The sequence below is a fragment of the Leopardus geoffroyi genome, chromosome C2, assembly GCF_018350155.1.
Source record: "Leopardus geoffroyi isolate Oge1 chromosome C2, O.geoffroyi_Oge1_pat1.0, whole genome shotgun sequence".
NCBI classification, from domain to species: Eukaryota; Metazoa; Chordata; class Mammalia; order Carnivora; family Felidae; genus Leopardus; species Leopardus geoffroyi.
In genome coordinates, this window is record NC_059333.1 from 131623874 (window position 1) to 131644180 (window position 20307).

General features: G+C 40.2%; 1 protein-coding gene across 13 annotated transcripts in view; it reads right to left on the reverse strand.

Moving 5' to 3' along the window:
• NEK11 (NIMA related kinase 11) overlaps nt 1-20307 on the reverse strand; it is a 275620-nt gene that overhangs the window by 75140 nt on the left and 180173 nt on the right. For 9 of the 13 annotated variants that reach the window (XR_006718737.1, XR_006718736.1, XM_045503659.1 and 6 more), the window contains one exon: nt 10467-10527. The exons of 3 other annotated variants lie outside the window; for them this stretch is intronic. Coding sequence is in view for 8 of the 10 variants with exons in the window: in XM_045503659.1 (XP_045359615.1) it covers nt 10467-10527 (61 nt within the window). In the remaining 2 variants the exon portion in view is untranslated. Of the gene's footprint in view, nt 1-10466; nt 10528-15688; nt 16690-20307 lie in introns of those variants that run through there. One more of the 13 variants, XM_045503665.1, reaches the window with a different exon arrangement.

The following is a 20307-nucleotide window of genomic DNA, read 5'->3' on the forward strand; positions in this document are numbered from 1 at the left end:
AGTTTAACCCCACTGGCTTGGCCCTGGTCCTCTGTCCAGGATAAGTTCGCACCTTTTATTAGAATGTCAATCCTGACGGCTGCTGTCCGAAGCAGATGGCTCCCTCTACAGACAGCAGCGCAGAAGATAAATCGAAAAAGAATTCTCTTGAATCATCTATTCCTTCTGTGAAAGCCAAAAGAGATGTTTCCACAAAACACTGCAAGGGCCATCTCTCCTTCCACATCTCCTAGAACAAGAAAGTTCACTACTACAATAGATATGTATTATTATCTTTGGCCTCACATTCTTCTTCTGTTGTTCAAAGAATCTTCCACTTTGTGAGACAGAGTCTGGCTCCCACTAAAGAAGCTAAAAATACTGGACGCTCATTCTCCCAGCCTCCCTTATTGTAGGCACGTTGTGTAGGCGCATGACCAGCCTCTGCCAATGACAGACATCTTCTGCAGAGTGTCCATCAGAAGTTAGGTAATGTCAAGGGACAGAGATCACATGGAATCCATCCAGACAGGGGTAGGGCAGGAGTGGTGGCCACAGCCAGGTTCCCGAGGTGGCAGTGGTAGCCAGTCTAGCAATGATGCTCAATGTCCAGCATTAGTGGCCTTGAGGATTCTCAAGTCACCTTGTGAAAAGGAAATGCATCCTCCAGAGTCAGTCCAGCCTTCAGATGATTGTGGTCCTGCGTCTGACTATGGCCTCATGGGCGCCATATGAGCCACAACCACCCAGCCAAGCCACTTCTAAATTCATGACCAAAGAAACTATGAAAAATAGAAAATGATTATTGTTGTTTTTAGCCAAAAAGTTTTTGGGTAATTTTTTATGCAGCCACAGATAAGCAATATAGGCACCGACTTTTATGAAGTATCAGGAAAAGAAACAAATATATGAAGACTGCTTCTGCATTGACCTTAACACCAGTTTTGAAATCCCTGTTGTACTGCAGCTTGGTTGCTTTAGAAATGCTATGCTACTCCGCTCTAGAAAACAGTGTGAAGGTTCCTCAAAAAATTAAAAATAGATCTACCCTATGACCACCAATAGCACTGCTAGGAATTTACCCAAGGGATACAGGAGTGCTGATGCATAGGGGCACTTGTACCCCAATGTTTAGAGCAGCACTCTCAACAATAGCCAAATTATGGAAAGAGCCTACATGTCCATCAACTGATGAATGGATAAAGAAATTGTGGTTTATATACACAATGGAATACTACGTGGCAATGAGAAAGCATGAAATATGGCCCTTTGTAGCAACATGGATGGAACTGGAGAGTGTTATGCTAAGTGAAATAAGCCATACAGAGAAAGACAGATACTGTATGGTTTCACTCTTATGTGGATCCTGAGAAACTTAACAGAAGACCATGGGGGAGAGGAAGGGGGAAAAAGTTACAGACAGGGAGGGAGGCAAACCATAAGACACTCTTAAATACTGAGAACAAACTGAGGGCTTATGGGGGTGGGAGGGAGGGAAGGGTGAGTGATAGGTATTGAGGAGGACACCTGTTGGGATGAGCACTGGGTGTTGTATGGAAACCAATTTGACAATAAATTATATTTAACATAAAAAATGTAAAAAAAAAAAAAAAGAAAGGCTATGCTACTAACTTTGTAGAACTTATTAATAGAAAACAAAAAGGTGTCCTTTGGAGATAGATAAATGTTCTTTTTTTTTTTTTTTTTTTTTTTAATTTTTTTTTTTTTTCAACGTTTATTTATTTTTGGGACAGAGAGAGACAGAGCATGAACGGGGGAGGGGCAGAGAGAGAGGGAGACACAGAATCGGAAACAGGCTCCAGACTCTGAGCCATCAGCCCAGAGCCCGACGCGGGGCTCGAACTCACGGACCGCGAGATCGTGACCTGGCTGAAGTCGGACGCTTAACCGACTGCGCCACCCAGGCGCCCCTAGATAAATGTTCTTAAAAATCATGTGGGAAAATAAATGTCAGAAGGTAAGAGCATTTTGAAAAATTAAGAAAGTTGGAAGGTAATTGTACTATCAGACATTAAAACGTTCCATAAAGGCAGTGTGACTAGAATACTCCGGTACTGACAGAAGATGAAGAAGCTAGAACAGTAGACCAAAATAATCGGAAATGGACAATATCCAGGAGTTTCAATATGACAAAAGGAGAATTTAAGTGGAAAGGAATAATTCTACTGCTATAAAAATTATGAAAAATAAGACAATAAGAATCCTAGAAGAAAATTTAGGAGTTCATATATATGACTCTCTTTAACAAACAGGAGAGCTAGAGTCTATCAAAACATGATAGAAAGGGAGTAGTAATATCTTTGTAAGTATTTAGCTTAATATATTGAACATTGAATCAGGAGCAAGTAGTAGGAACATTTTCCTCTACATAAAAGGGTATTAGATATTAAATGTCCTAGTAAACACTTTTTACAAAGAAAAGAAGACCTTATTTGTTTAAGAAAAATAATAAAAATTCGGTGTATCAATAGTTCATGTTGTATTAACAAGGGTGATAACTCAGGCAAATAACACCAAATGGAACCACTTTCCTGAGCAAAGTCCATCTGCTCCTGCCTGTTTCTGCCTCTCTGTTCCTTCTTACCCTGTCCCTTGCTCCTGCAGGGCCTTCATCTTCTCATGGCCAAACTATGCCTATGTCAGGAATGATCTCAGTACCTTCTCCTGGAGGCTTCCTTGATGACTTCTATTCCCCCAAATAAAAGCAATCTCCCCATTTTCTGAATCCTTACTCTTGTATAGTTATTTATGCCCTCCTTAGTTCTCCTCTGAAATGATAAGCCTTTAGTGGCAGGATGCAGGCCTAAGACATCATTGTGACCTAATATCATTCCTCTACAAAGTACTCCGTTGGTGGAGGTCATCGAGAAGACCTGACTGCTGGCTGATCAGTGAGCTAGATCTTGGCAATCAGAGGCTCCTCATCCCTTCCTCTGTCATTGGAATGTTCATTCCATTTACCTTCCCTGCTCCCAGAGACTCCTCCAAAGACACAGTCTTGAGACAATGATGTGGTATTGAGACCATCTGGATAGTCAGTACACATGACTAAACCCAGTTAAGACCTCTAATAAATTTTTAATATTTGGTGGATGGCTGTGGAAATCTAATTGTCTTGCAGCCACTCAAGACAAGCCTTGTATATAAGTTCTCTTGCTTATTAAACCTGCCACCTACCAATCTGGACTGGCCACTCCCTTTCTTTAGTCTCTCCTCCCCTGCCTCGGTGTGGGGCCAGTTTCAGATTATACACAGGAAGCTCCCAAGGAGCTTACAAACCAACGTATATTAACTTGGTGAAATCATAATGTGTGAGTAATAAATGAGTGCATGATTACTGAGTTTCTCTCTTAGATAAATTTGATCACTGGAACTTTTTTTCTAGATAGTAGTAATAGACAGAATGTTCTTTGCTAAGAGTATACTATTAAGAATGAATTATACTATAGTTTCAGGGATTTATTTATATTACAAAGCCTTTTCCCTTCCCCTGTCTGTATCACCACACATCTGCCAAATGAAAGTGGCATGGGTATATTCATGGTAGCAGACACATAGTAGGTTCTCTATAAATTGCCACTAATTCTAAATCTGTTACATCCTTTCAAGGATTAAAGGACTCAAAGGAAGTATTAAATTTCTTTAATATATAAACAGAAGGGATACTGGCAAACTGATATTGTGCCTTGTGCACCCACATCAAAATGATTCAAGTAGTTTATGATCCAAAATAATCCTCCCCTCCTCAAATGTAGCGGTTCCAGTGTGCCATTAATGAAGGATAAAACACTATGTTGAAATCATTCTAATTAGTATGAGAAATTCATTTATTTCAAGGTGAAAAACACAACAGTCCAAGGTTAAATGGCTATCAGTCAACTCTACAGTTAACAGCTTAGAGTTTGAAGAGCTTAAGCAAAGAAGTTTCTAAAAGATTCAGAAGCCCTGATACCTTCTCTGGTCTGTATCAGTCACATTGTTTAGTAGAGATTAAGTAGTTATTACCAAGGTTCAATGGAAGAATTGAGAGGTAACAATTTTCAAAAAGCCAAACTGATCAGATATCTGAACACACTAAAGAGTTGGTTCTTAATGGGCAGAAAAGTCATGACGCATCTGTCATATTCTAATTACTTCCGTGACAACATCCAGTTTGGATCTACAAAATAAGCCTTCTTATATAGTTTACCAACGACTTATATCATTCTGCTGATGACTTCTTTCTCTAGAAGCACAGCCGATTTCACAAACATTTAAAAACATTAAATTTCATATGCTGCCTTGATTCATAATCTGGCTACTAAGAAATATGGAGACATAATTTTCCTTTCTAAGTTCGATGAAGAGGAAGTCAGAAGTCATTTTCTATTCTCACTCAGTAGAGAGGGCCTCAACAGTTACTATAGTAACACCATCTACTGTCTGTGTAATGAGAGCCCATAACCTGTTCATCATCTCAAGTCACTCCTTTCAAAACAACCTCCTTATTGTTTGTTAAAGGTAATCTTTTCTGACCATGTTTAAAAACCACTGGTGCCCTAACCCACAGGATAAAATTCAAGCTCCTTAACCTAGCATGCAAATTATCCATGGGTTTGGCCCTACACAGCCAGGTTTGTTGATCCCTTCCTCACATCTTATATTCCAGTAATACCAAACTTATTAATAGTTCCATGAATATACCCAGTTGTTCATACTTCTGAGCTTTCATGCTGCTTGATCCTTTCCAGAGAATATTTCCCCCTCCAACCACGTGGCAACTCTACTCATCTTTCTATTAATTCATCAAAATATTATTGAAAAAATACTATGTGCCAGCCTATATGTTAGACTTTGAGAATACAACAGTAAATAAAATCTTGGGAGGGGCGCTTGAGTGGCTCAGTCGGTTGAGCATCTGACTTCAGCTCAGGTCATGAACTCATGGATATTGGGTTCGAGCCCTGCATTGGGCTCTGTGCTGACAACTCAGAGCCTGGAGCCTGCTTCAGATTGTGTGAGTGTGTGTGTGTGTGTGTGTGTGTGTGTGTGTGTGTGTGTGTCTGTTCCTCCCCTGCTTGTGCTCAGTCTTTCTCTCTCAAAAATAAATAAAGATAAAACAATTTTTTAAAAATCTTGTACTGCCTTTGGCACAAAAACAGACACTCAGATCAATGAAACGGAATAGAGAAGCCAGAAATGGACCCACAAACGTATGGCCAACTAATCTTTGACAAAGCAGGAGAGAATATCCAATGGAATAAAGACAGTCTCTTCAGCAAGTGGTGCTAGGAAAACTGGACAGCGACATGCAGAACAATGAACCTGGACCCCTTTCTTACACCATACACAAAAATAAACTCAAAATGGATGAAAGACCTAAATGTAAGACAGGAAGCCATCAAAATCCTCGAGGAGAAAGCAGGAAAAAACCTCTTTGATCTTGGCCGCAGCAACTTCTTACTCAAGTCTCCAGAGGCAAGGGAAACAAAAGCAAAAATGAACTACTGGGACCTCATCAAAATAAAAAGCTTCTGCACAGTGAAGGAAACAATCAGCAAAACTAAAAGGCAACCGACAGAATGGGAGAAGATATTTGCAAACAACATATCAGATAAAGGGTTAGTATGCGAAATCTATAAAGAACGCATCAAACTCAACACCCAAAACACAAAGAATCCAGTGAAGAAATGGGCAAAAGACATGAATAGACACTTCTCCAAAGAAGACATCCAGATGGCTAACCAATACATGAGAAAATGTTCAACATCACTCATCATCAGGGAAATATAAATCAAAACAACAATGAGATACTACCTCACACCTGTCAGAATGGCTAACATTAACGACTCAGGCAACAACAGATGTTGGCGAGGATGCGGAGAAAGAGGATCTCTTTTGCATTGTTGGTGGGAATGCAAGCTGGTGCAGCCACTCTGGAAAACAGTATGGAGGTTCCTCAAAAAATTAAAAATAGAACTACCCTACGACTCATCAATTGCACTACTAGGTATTTATCCAAGGGATACAGATATGCTGTTTCAAAGGGATACATGCACCCCAATGTTTAGCAGCACTATCAAGAATAGCCAAAGTATGGAAAGAGCCCAAATGTCCATCCAGGGATGAATGGATTAAAATGATGTGGTATATATATACAATGGAGTATTACTCAGCAATCAAAATGAATGAAATCTTGCCATTTGCAACCACATGGATGGAACTGGAGGGTATTATGCTAAGTGAAATTAGTCAGTTAGAGAGAGACAAAAATCGTATGACTACTCATATGAGGACTTTAAGATACAAAACAGATGAACATAAGGGAAGGGAAACAAAAATAATATAAAAACAGGAAGGGGGACAAAACAGAAGAGACTCTTAAATACGGAGAACAAACAAGAGGGTTGCTGGAGGGGTTGTGGGAGGGGGGATGGGCTAAATGGGTAAGGGGAATTAAGAAATCTACTCCTGAAATCATTATTGCACTAATTTGGATTTAAATTAAAAAAAAAAAAAAAAAACTTGTACTGCCTTTATTGACACAGACACAGAAATTAGAAACCTCACCCTCCTCTGTAAAGTCTTCCAAGCTGCACCCCACTAGTGGACCCTTGTCTTCCACTTGCCTTGTTTATTCTGTGTTGTCCTCATCACAGGTGCCTTGTCATTATCAGCCTCCCTGGCTACACTCAGAGTTCATTAAAACAGGGACCTTGTTTTCTTCATCCTCTATGATATTTGGCTTATGTATGTGCTTTATAAACATTTTGAGGAAAGAAAGGAACAGAAGGTGGGGAGGTAGGATACACATTTAAAGCATGGAAATTCCTTGTTTTAAAAGTATCTGCCCTTGGTGAAATGGCCAAGAATGACTACATTCTTGGCTGTTTCCCCCATGTCCTCATTTCTGGATTTTCCTGCTCTCTTTTTAATTTCCTTTCTTCCTCTCTGTCCTAATTTCATGTGGGATCTCTCGACATCCTGTTCATGGCTAGCCGTGTCTTGTATACCATGGGAAATTTCAGGGGGGATTTAGGGCTTCAGAAATGAGTTGCCTCCATTTGGGACAACAGGTCCTCTATGTGTGAAAGAAGCACCTAGTGGGTGCTCTCTGGTATCATTATAAAGCTCTGCCCTGGTTTGTCCAGGACTCCACCTGGTAGCTGGGACTATGTCCCAAATAGGTCTAAAAATCTGACTCCTCACACAGTGCCTTGAACACACCAGATCTCCCTAAATGTGTGACGCAGATGCTGAGGATGAGGCAAAAATACAATATTGCTTCCAAGGATGCTCAATGACTCTTATGTACAGTGCCAAATAGCTCAGCACACAGACAGTACCACATAAAGAGGAAAAAAGTGTAGGAAGAAGCTATTTTCAGTTTAGCTTATAGGCAAGTTCTCTATAATTTTAAGAAATAAAATTTTATTTTATACTTTAGTAATATTTTATTTGGGCTATAAATCGGGGTGGGTGTGCATGGTAAGAATTTCAGGGCTTAATGGCTTTAAAGCTATGGTTCTTAGAATGTGGTCTGGATCTGGACCATCAGCATCACTTGGGAACTTGTCAGAAATACAAATTGTCAGCCATGTACCAGACCTGCATTTTCACAAGCCCTCTAAGTGATTCTGATGCATGCCCAAGTGTGAGAACCACTGATATAAGGGCTTTAAAATGACCTCATGTATAGAGGATACTAATATACTGAACTTGGAATTCAAAAGAACACCTTAAAATCCAGGATCTCTTGAAGCTACACAAATGCTAGCTCATTCACTCTCTCTACTTCCCATTGATACAGGCAGGGAAAATACCACTGCCCCTGTTTTATATAGAAATAAAACTAAATCTGGGGTTGGGTTGGGGTAAACCACTGCATACAACATTTTCAGGGCCGCAAAGTTAAAATTTGCATGGTCCAAATAACCAGAAAGGACATTTGCACCTGTTGTTTCTCTTCTCTTGTTGAGGGTTGGAAGAAACTCTTGAAAACATCTTAACATGCTCAACAGGCAACTGGACATTTCCCAAAAGCATAGGCTGATGCTGAATGTGAGCAAAGCCTAGCTCAATTCACAGAGGTGTGTTTCATTTCTGAGTGACAAGGCTTATACTCCGACATATTTTAGTTTAAATTGTCCCTTGTATCCTGTTAACATTCTGACATATATGAACACTACAGTGATTATCGTAGCTGTGAATCTCCCCAAAAATGTAGTTAGAGCAAAACAGGTACTGGCTACCCGAACAGGCTCATCCCCTGTAAAACCGCACAAGGATATTTCTTCAAGGCTTCTATGTAATAATGGAAGCCCAGAGTTCGGAAAGTAATAATATTCTCATCTGCAATGAGGGCCCTGCTGTGAGCATCTCCCCAGACAAGTATTTCAAAAGCATGCTTCCTCATCATCTATCAAAGTCTGATAGCCTTTATCTGCTCTCCTTTCCTGCATACTCTTAGGCATTTAGCTTTCACCTTGTGTCTTCTAAATTGCTTACCACATATCCATCTGTTTCCTCTCTTCTCAAATGAGCTAACATCTCCCACCTGCTCCCATCTTTACTGTTCCCTTTGTCCAATAAGTTTATACTAGCTTTATTCCCTTTCTGTCACTTGAGGGGAGCTCTAGGCAGAGATAAATGCAATTTTTTTCAAGTTTTATTTAAACTCCAATTAGTTAACATATAGTGTAATACTGGTTTCAAGAACAGAATTTAGTGATTCATCACTTACATACAACACCCAGTGCTCATCACAAGTGCCCTCCTTAGTACCCATCACCCATCTAGGCCATCCCCTGCCTACCTCCCTCTATTTACCCTCAGTGTGTTCTCTATAAATGCATGTTTTTGTTGCATGTTCCTAATGCTCATTTTTATAAAATCATACAGTCTAAAAGGGAATTTAGATATCATCTATCCAATCCAGTGTTAATTTCTTTTTTTGTAGTGGAATCTAGCTTTTTCAAGACACAACCTTATGTGTAAATCTAATATATAAAACAGATAAGAGTGAAACTATTTTGGTTGAAGCTGGTAAAGGAGCAGGGTATGCATCTCATTTCTCTTCAAAATATTTAAAAATATCTGTTAAGGGCCTCCTCTGCACCAGACGCTGTGTCAGACTCTGGAAAAACACAGATGAGCAGTGCAGACATGGGTTCTGTTTAGCTGCTCAGAGCCTTGCCCACTCTTCCCCAAGGAACCCAATTTGAAACTTTCTGATCGAATCTGAGATCCAGAGAAGAAAAGTGACTTAGCCAAAAGAAAGATTTCTGGTCTTCAAATCCACACTTGGGAGCTAAATGTACCTAGTAAGTGTTACTGATGTGCAATTGAACAGATCATACCATGATGATCAGGAGAAAAAAATCCAGGAACTATGTTATGACTGAAACTTCACACAGAGAAGTGGAATAAGCTACAAAAGGCTATAAACTGTGCATAAAGCTTCTAATAAAATAGTGGTGAATGCCTGCACATCTGAACACTTTATTTTTGAGAGAGGGAGTGAGAGGGGTATGAATGAGTGAGGGGCAGATAGGGAGAGAGAGAGAGAGAGAGAGGGAGAGAGAGAGAGAGAGAGAGAGGGAGAGAGAGAGAAATATCCCATGAAGGCTCCATACTGTCAGCGCGGAGCCCAAAGCGGGGCAGGAGCTCACCTGAAGCAGAGTTCAAACTCTCCCAATGCTGGGCTTGAACTCACAAACTGTGAGATCATGACCTGAGCCAACGTTGGATGCTTAACCAACGTAGCCTCCTGGACACATGATCTTTATTCCTGCCACTCCCTTTTAAGAGATCACTTTTGGTCATGAAATTTAAAACTTTAAAATAAAAACTCACAATCAAATTTCAAAGAAAAAAATCTCAGCCCTTTTCACCAGGGCCTATAGGTATAGCCTCTGCTAGTCTACCAATATTAGGTGTGACAATTTATCATCTAGTGCTAGAAGTTACCAAAACTGGGCTTTTTAGATTCAAGAAAAAGAAGAAAAACTAAGAAATAGGGTTTTATCCTTGAAGCTCAGCAATCCCATTTATCATACAGACAATGCTAAAGAAATTTCAGCTTTGTTTTTCAGACCAAATCACTTCCAATAACTGACTGACCTTCAGAGTGATGGTCACTTGGCTGCATGCCTAAGTGTGACCTGTTTCTACAGGAAGAGTTACAGGTTCCTCTTCCAGGGAACCTGGAAAGCCTGTTATGCACTGCCACTGTTGGATCACAATGGATCACTGAATTTCAACTATTTATTTCACCCTTGGAGACTGGGGATCACTTACACTAAGAAATTTTGAGTTGCCTGGCCCTATGCCAGACTTTCAACTTCTCTTGGCCTCACTTTCCTCCTGTATAAAATGAAGACGCTGGACTGAAATATCTGTAAGATTCCTCCCAAGCTTTTCTACTCCTTGGATATTCCATTAGAATCAGCACATATCACTACATTTTGGAATCTGAAGCAACTTACCTGGAGAGGTGCAACCGAGGACATTTTCCAAACACCTGACCAGTGCTTCAATATCACTGTCCTGTCAAAACAAGACAGATTTACTTCCATGTATGACAGAAGAATATTTACTGACATAGAAAAATGTTCTTGCTACATTTAGGCAAAACAGAACACACATACACACACACACAAAACTGGTTGTAAAATTATTTGACGATATGATCCCATTAAAATTTTTTTCATTGAAGTATAATTAATGTACAGTATATTAGTTAACATACATAACTAATATATATTAGTTTAAGGTGTACAATACAATGATTCAACATTTCCATATATTACTCAGTGCTCATCAAGGTAAGTGTACTCTCGATCTCCTTTATCTGTTTCACTCATTGCCCACCCCCCTGCCCCGGCACCTCCCCTGTGGCAGCCACAGTTTTTTCTCAGTATTTAAGAGCATGTTTTTTTTTTTTTGTCCCTTTTCTCTTTGTTGTTCATTTGTTTCTTAATTTCCATATATAAGTGAAATCATATGGTATTAGTCTTTTTCTCACTCTAGGCCCATCCATGTTGTTGCAAGTGGCAAGATTTCATTTTTTATGGCAAATATTTTATTGTATAGACATACCACATCTTCTTTATCCATTCATCTATTGATGGACACTTAGGTTGCTTCCCTAACTTGGTTATTGTAAATAATACTGTAATATACATAGGGGTGCATATATCTTTTCAAATTAGTGTTTTCATTTTCTTTGGGTAAACAGTCAGTAGTGGAATTACTGAATCTTCTGGTAATTGTATTTTTAATTTCTTGAGTAATATCCATACTGTTTTCCACAGTGGCTGTACCAGTTTGCATTCCCACCAACAATGCATGAGGGTTCCTTTTTTTCCCCATTCTCACAACACTTGTTATTTCTTGTATTTTTTATTTTAGCTGTTCTGACAGGTATAAAATGGTATCTCACTGTGGTTTTCATTTGCATTTTTCTGATGATTAGTGATGTTGAGCATCCTTACATGTTGGCCATTTGTATGTCTCTTGTAAAACTGTCTATTCAGGTCCTCTGCCCATTTTTAAATTGGATTGTTTGTTGTTTTAGTGTTGAGTTGCATAATTTCTTTACATACTTTGGATATAAACCCCTCATCAGATACATCATTTGCAAATATCTTCTCCCATTCAATAGGTTGCCTTTTTATTTTGTTGATGGTTTCTTCCACTGTGCAAAACCTTTTTATCTTGATGTAGAATGATCCAATTTTTTACAAGAAAAACACCTGTATGTATATGTATATCTGTATCTCAGTCTCTTCATATCAATCTATAGATCTATTCCTCTAGCTCTCTGATGGGAAGAACCTACACTGAAAATGTTAACAGTGGTTTTGACTATAAGGAAAGATTATGGATGATCTTTATTTTCTTCTTGGTGTGCTTAAGTATTTTCTAAATTTTCTACAATAAACAAATATTACTTATTTAATCAACAAAATAGTAAATGCTACTTAGGATGGGGAAATGGTTTTATTCAATCTATATCATCTATTCAATACATCAAAAATGAAGTGAATATTTTTTTTCCTAGGGAGTGCCTCTACCAGCTCTTCTTTGGAAATGTGTGGTCTTCATAGGGTCATAAATCTAAGAATTGTATTTCTTATTTGCCTTAACTCTCAGTGAGAGTCAGATACCCCCCTGAGGGCCACAGGGATCCCAGAACTGTATTTGGCAACAAATATTGTCTCTAATACAGAATAAATATCTGCCCTCTACCCAAGTGGCTAGAAATATCCACAACAGTGTCATAATGATCTGGGGAAAAGAAATCACTTACTTATTTTCAGATTTGTGACTACACTGAGGGAAGTTAATAATTTATGGCTCATCTGCTCCATTTCAAAACAAGCAACACATTTCATATTGGAGTAATTGTGAATTTTAGAAAAATGTACTATGGTATAATAGACTACTCTAAAATATTACATACGTGTGTTATTTCATAATATAACAACTGGTGGGATTTGGACCACTTTTTATGAATGTGGTGAAACCCAGGATCATTTCATGTGCGGATGTATAGAAGAGGCAATGATGAAGAAGATATGTCTGGTCAATCCTGGTCAATGAGGCCAAAGCACTAACTGAAGAACTTGGTGTCCAGCCCAGGAATAGGGAGGCAGGAAATCCAGAAGAAAAAACAGATCCCTTCCTTCTTCTGTACCCTTGTGGTCTCCAAACTTAACAGGGACAGCCTTGAGGCAAAGAGGAAACTGGCAGAGACATGCTCTGTCGGAGGAAAAGCAGAGCACCCATTGGCACACACAGGTGATGACACCACCCCAGCAAGCCCGGGTTCTAAGCCTTGCTGCTCTACTAAGTGTGCTGGCCTAGGCCAAGTAGTTTGACTTCTCAGGTCTTAGTTTCTGCATCTATATATGTGAGGCCAACTTGGTCCCCAGGCCAAGCTTCCGGCCAAATGCAGCCACGTGAGTGACTTCAAACAATATCACATGGAAAAGAAGAACTTTCTAGTGAGTCTAGGCAACCCACAGAATCATGAGACAATAAATCACTGTGTTTTTTTGTTTTTGTTTTTTAATGTTTATTTATTTTTGAGAGAGACAGAGACAGAATGCAGATGGGTTAGGGGCAGAGAGAGAGAGGGAGACACAGAAGCAGAAGCAGGCTCCAGGCTCTGAGCTGTCAGCACAGAGCCCGACGCGGGGCTCGAACTCAAGAGCTGTGAGCTCATGACCTGAGCTGAAGTTGGACGCTCAGCCGACTGAGCCATCCAGGCGCCCCAATAAATCACTGTTTTAAGCCATTAATTTTTGGAGCATTTTGTTACACAGTAAAAAGATAACTGAGGGGCGCCTGGGTGGCTCAGTCGGTTGAGCGGCCGACTTCGGCTCAGGTCATGATCTCGCGGTCCGTGAGTTCGAGCCCCGCGTCAGGCTCTGTGCCGACAGCTTGGGGCCTGGAGCCCGTTTCGGATTCTGTGTCTCCCTCTCTCTGACCCTCCCCCATTCATGCTCTGTCTCTCTCTGTCTCAAAAATAAATAAACATTAAAAAAAATTAAAAAAAAAAAGATAACTGAGATACTAAATAAACTGAGATGGCAGATCATGTACTTTACATTTTTATTTATCCAGCACCCCGCACAGTCCTGGGAACATGACCCATGCTAAATGCTCACCTGCCCAGGTCTCTTCCAGCTTCCATGATTTGCAAGTAAGTAAAACAGAAGACTGACATCTACTCTTTAGATCATAGTCTATCTCTAGGTGGACAGCAGGGCTCTTCCCACTCAAAATTCATCCTTACTGGGAAAGTAGAGGAAAAAGCATACTACTTCTTAATTCTATGGCCTTAGTCAAGTAGGTTAACATCTCCAAACCTCATTTTCCTTCATTTGTAAAGTGAGGAGAATAATGTCCTGTATCTCACATAGGGCTCTAATGAAAAGAGAATGAAATAATAAAAAGCCTTTAGAACAGGATATGGCTTGTTGGAAATAGTCAATGGGTGGAAGAAGAGAGTTGGGCAGAATGGGATGGGACGGGAAAGGGACAGAGACATAAAAGATTAAAAAGTCCCAATCACTGTGCCTGCCACAGAACATGGAGATTCACAATAAGTATTTGAGTTGAGTGCAAGCAACAGAAACAGCAAGAACCGGAGTCAGGTTGTAGGAAGCATCCAGATGGTTGGGACATTTCAGTTATATCTTCCTAACACAGAGGATAGGGAATCCTGTACAAGGGTGTGGGGAGGGCAGAAATAATTCTAATTCAATTGAATGAATGAATGAATGAATGAATGAATGAATACTAACTTTTACTAAGGTCTTAATATGTGCCAATGTTGCACCAACTTACATGTATTAATTTATTTAAACTCAGCTAAGTGGTACTATTGTTCTCCCCATTTAATAGCTGAGAAAACTGAGACACATACAGATTCCCTAATGTGACTAGGTTCATGCAACTAATAAGAGGTAGAAAGGGTGGTGTGTCTCCAGGGCCTGAATTCTTCTTAGTCACTACAATACACATATAGTCGAAGGCAGGGCTCCAAACCCAAGCGGAGCTTCACAATATTACTGAAGGAACCAGGGTGTAAATTCATGACAAAGACTCAAAAACAATTCCTTGCTGTTGACTGGAACTTGTGCATTTCCTCACTGTTTCATGATTTAAATTGATCTCTGCCAGAGCTAAGTGGCCTAAGAGAGCGACCACGTCAAGACAGATGCCAAATTACAGTGCCACCAGCCTTCACTCATTTCAGCCAAGGCCAGGAAGCCGACTTTCATATGCTGTGAAAATAACACAACGGTTCTTTTGCTGATGAATTTAGATGCTCTTCAAGTCTCCTTCTCCCATAACCACCAAATCCTCCCTAACAGGAACAGGCCTTCCAGGCATGAGGAACGTCTTGTAAGATTCAGTTCTGAAAAACTGTCCCACAGATTCAAGTTCAAACACCCAGATTTTATTTTATTTTTTTCAGAAATAGATGCAGTAATTTGGCCAGTGAATTAGAAATTACATCTTGGGGCGGTTGGTGGGGGCGGGGGGAAGGTAGCTGTTTTGAAAAGGTTAAGTCAGATCTGTAATGTATGTGAGAACCAGCAACGCCTGGCCAGTGGCCCCAGAGAGAGCTATGATATCTGGGGCCACCTCTCCTTTTAAACTGTGTTTATAAAGAGATATTAAAAATAATATGTCCTCTAATAATTTACACTTGTTTTTTATCCTGGAAAATACTAGGAAATTATCCAAAGAAAATAAGTATCACCAAAGAACTCATCGCTATGAATGCAACACGCACAAAAATATACACACATATCTCATCAGTGTTTTCTACACAGATCTTTCAGATATTTGAAGTTATAGTGCAGATGTAGAGTATACACAGAATACACAGACCCCCATGCAGTTTTGTCTGGACTTTCATCCCATGCTATTTTTTTTTTTAATTTTTTTTTCAACGTTTATTTATTTTTTTGGGGACAGAGAGAGACAGAGCATGAACGGGGGAGGGGCAGAGAGAGAGGGAGACACAGAATCGGAAACAGGCTCCAGGCTCTGAGCCATCAGCCCAGAGCCCGACGCGGGGCTCGAACTCACGGATCGCGAGATCGTGACCTGGCTGAAGTCGGACGCTTAACCGACTGCGCCACCCAGGCGCCCCTCATCCCATGCTATTAAAAATTCTTCAGAAACATAATTTTAATAGCAGCATAATATTGCACTCTAGTGCCATATCACATTTATTTACCCATGCCCCCCTCATTGGACCTCCAGGTTACTTCCACTTTTCTTTATTTTAAGTAATATTGCAGTGACTATCTTTGGACATACATCATTGCCCCATGTTTAATATTATTTCTTTAGGTTAGTAGAATTATTGAGCCAAAGACTGTAAACATTTAGAAACGGTCCTTTTTTCTCTGCTCTCGCCCTTATCTTCACACTCTCATCCATCCCAAGCAGAGCATTTTCTTCACAATGAGCTACTTCATACTTTGTTTCATCATCCTCTCATTAAAATTTGCTTTCCCTCAAGAAAAGATATGGCATATCCATTTAAAGCCAAGTTAATTGATAAGCCTCATGTGTTATCTCAGGATATTTGTGTTTCAATAAGGGATATAACCTCATATCAGAGGAATGAATTTCTAATAGCAAAAGTTTAGGCAGCAGAAAGCAAGCATGTCAAAAGGAAAAAGTCAGGTGGTATCTTTACAGGGCTGTAAAAATCATACCGCACAGATTCTCATTTAAATATCAGCAAGTTCTGTCTGACTAAATAATCCAGATGATCTCCTCACCTTAGAGCTAGTCGTGGTGAACAATTAGTTAGGACAAACACACACACACACACACACACACACAAAAGGTCACTTCATTACCCAGCTGTATTCCATTCAGAAAACACTTACTGAATACTAGTTACATGCCAAATGTATACAAAGATCAGGGAGAACAGATGAGCCTTACTTAGCCCATGGTTTGAGGACATATCACCCATTTCCATAGATGGAAGGGAAGAGGGCACATGAACTGAGGCCAGGAGGGATGAGCTTGTGTCCCAGAGTACAACAGACCATCCTCTTTCAGCAGGAAATTCCATTATTTCCCGTGCAATACGTCTTCTCCACAATCAGGTGGCTGGTAGGGTCACAGAAGCCAAACCAGGAAACCAATACAAAGGCCCTTTTTTTTCTATTAAAGGAGAAAGAGCCACATATTAAAAGTAAACAAAAATCCAATAACTACACTAGCTACCCTAGCTCAAGCTACCATCATCTCTTGCCTGGACCATGCAACAACTTCCTTACTCCTTTGCTTCCACTGTGGTTTCACTTCGATCCATTTCCCTCACAAGAGCAACTACTGCGTTGCTGTGCACAGAATAAAATCTAGCCCTCTGTGCATAGGATAAATCCTATCATGGCTTTTCCATGCTCTGTGTGATCCAGCTCCTCCTGATCTTTCCAACCTCACTTCTTTCGTATTTCCCTCCTGTTCACTATGCACCGACCACATTGCTCTCTTTTCTTCAAATGCATCAAGATTGTTTGCACCTTGGGGCCCTTCTCATTGGCTGAGAACGCTCTTGTGTCACATATTTAAGGGACTGCCTTTCTCATCCTTGAGGTCACAACATTCTCTCACATGCTCAGGGGTTCTCTGAGCACCTATCTGAATTATGTTTCCACCACCACAGCCAGCCCTATCACGGTGCTCTGCTTTGTTTTGACTCACTTTTCCAAAGAGAAAATTAATGTTCTGTTCATTATCGTGAGCTACATGAGTGCAGAACCATACCTGCTCAGAGCTGGGCACACAGGAAGCAATCCATAAACCTTTTCCAAACATGTTGATGAAAAAAAAGCCACACCAGAACAACAGACAGAATATTCTTGTTTCTACCTCACTGCACATTTTACTTAAATTCAGAGCTTCTCAATCCTGTGCAAACTTTGAGTGCATCTTCCCCACTGAATTCTTTTGGAGGATTTTATCCGCAGAGCTTCCTTTTGAGCCATCTGACTGTGCAGCTCGTGCTTCAACCTGTCTTTTCTTCTCGCCTCTCAGATGTCTTACCATAGGGCTATTTTCTGACTCCTTCTGAGCTGACCCCAGAGACAGATATGACCTGACAGGCTGTCCCCAAACTGGAGCTTCCTTTGGTGAAATCCTTCTCGTGAGCCTTCTGGGAAACTTCCTGTTGCTACCTTCTGAATGTCCCCAAATGAGGCATGTGGTTTCCAAAGATGACCCCACTATGGGCCACAGCCTTGCCACCACAGGGTCCACACCACTGGGCACTGTGGGATGTATAACTGTTAAGGGATAAAAGCCTCACATGGAGCATGTGAGTGTCAGGTTTAGAATTGCTCATCCCAAATTTAGCTTTCTGCTCATTAGTCTCTCAGGCTTTCCTCATTTCATGGTTGGTTCTTCCTGGGGCTGGCTCACTATTCTTCCCAATTCCACATTCTAGCAAGCCTCATGTTACTCATCCTACAGACCCTGTGACCCTTGAGGAACCGGAACCTTTACTCCCTGGGTCACAGATTCATCTATTGTGGCCTCAAGAAAACTATCCCTCATCAACTCAGTCTACAAAACCATCCCTGCTGCTACTGTTACGAAACATTTGCTGATATTTACCAAAGTATGAGCCAAAGAACTTTAAAATTTTTACTTAAAGTTTATTTATTTTAGACAGAGAGACAGAGGCAGAGACAGAGCATGAGTGGGGAATGGGCAGAGAGAGAGGGAGACACAGAATCGGAAGCAGGCTCCAGGTTCTGAGCTGTCAGCACAGAGCCTTATGTGGGGCTTGAACTCACAAACCATGAGATCATGACCTGAGCTGAAGTCAGACACCCGAATGACTGAGCCACCCAGGTGCCCCTAGAACTTTTTAAAAGGAATCTATGAAAATACGTCTCAGAAATACTGTGTATGATATCTTGGAGATTCACAACTTTCATGAACATATTGAAAGCTCTGAAAAGCTCTCTAGTAAAGATTTAAAATCTTGTTTAACACAGTATTTCCCAAACCTAATTGCCCATGAAAGCTAGTTCATTCTGTGAAAGTTGCAGGAACATACTTTGGGAAATCCTCATGTGAACAAATAGATTAACAGAGCCTCCCGTGTTAGTTCATACATTCTAGGATCCCCAAGCGTCTTTACCGAATTTAGTCCTGGGACTTCTGCAAGCTTCTTGTCCTTACTCTTTTGTTCAAGTAAAATTTTCTACTACGAGAACCTCTCTTCTGTTATACATAATAAGCTCCTCTTCATTGGAGGAAAGATTGTTTAGTTATCTTTACTAATACCTTTAATTTTTCAATTAAAGAATTTCTTTAGTTCTTTGAGATTAAAAAATAATGCCACTTTCCCACCATTGCCCTCAAATCTCTTTACTTAAAACAGTTAGCAAGAACTAGCATTTCAGCTAGTAGATATCTGCATGTAGTTATTTATATCCTGCCACTTCACATTAGAACCAGGATTCTTTAGATTCTGGAGCCACTTCTAGAAAAAGCATGGAGCACAGTTTTGCTCTTTTTCCTCTGCATAGATTGACTGAAAGGGTTTTATACTTTACCTTTACAAACATAGGTCACAGTTACCCAAAGGGTTTTAGGATGAAACTAGAAAAGTATTTTCAGAATCAGTAACTCACATTTGGTGATGGCAGACCTGTATCAAATCCTGTGTTAATTTGAGTATTAAAATTCAATGTGCTTCAATTAATTTCTCACTCCCCCCCTTTTTTAAAACTGAAGTGTAAAAAAAAAAAAAAAGAGGTTAGAGTGGGAGAGAGCCAAGGCATAAGAGACTGTTAAAAACTGAGAACAAACTGAGGGTTGATGGGGGGTGGGAGGGAGGGGGGGTGGGTGATGGGTATTGAGGAGGGCACCTTTTGGGATGAGCACTGGATGTTGTATGGAAACCAATCTGACAATAAATTTCATATATTGGAAAAAAACTGAAGTGTAGTAGACATACAATATTATATTCGTTTCAAGTGTACAACATAGTGATTCAACATTTATATACATTACAAAGTGATCACCACAGTAAACTAGCTACCATCTCACTCTCCTTTTAATTGCTGACCTGTGGAGAAAAGCCTAAAAGGGGCAATGGGAAAACAATTAACAGGAAACTGTTGCACGGGGCAATTTCTACCTCACACTTGTGATAGAGAGGCTTTCCAATCTTGTTTTGTATTCTTAGCAAATGGAGCTCTTGGCCTATCAGCTTTGGAGATGAGGTCTGCAAACATTTGTGGCTGACTATTCTCAGAGTTAATGTCATTAAAGCAGCCAATGAGTGTCTGGGAAGCAACTAGCTGTTCTTTTTTTTATTCAGTAGATACATAGTCCTCTTACCCGATGATTCTCAAATTTCACTGTGTGTAGGAATCATCCAGGGATCTGGTTAAGAATGTAGAATCTGATTCAGTAGGTCCAGTGTAGGGCTGAGATTATGCATTTTAACAAGCTCTCAGTAGCTGCTGATGCTGCTGGTCCACGGACCACAATTTCAAGAGCAAACTTTAACCAACATGAATGTTATGGACATTGAGTTCAGGTAGACTTCTGTAATGAGCGGGCCACGAGGATTGTTCTAGAAAGGTCTATCTGCCTCAGTGAATTCTCTTTTATTCAATTAGTGTGAATGTTACTTTAAGCTGGGAAGAAATGCCATGAGCACCTATTTTGCCAACTCAAGACTTTCTGACTACAGCGCCATTGACATGTTGGGCTTGGTAATTCCTTGTGTGGGGGACCCTGGTGTGCACTTAGGGTGTT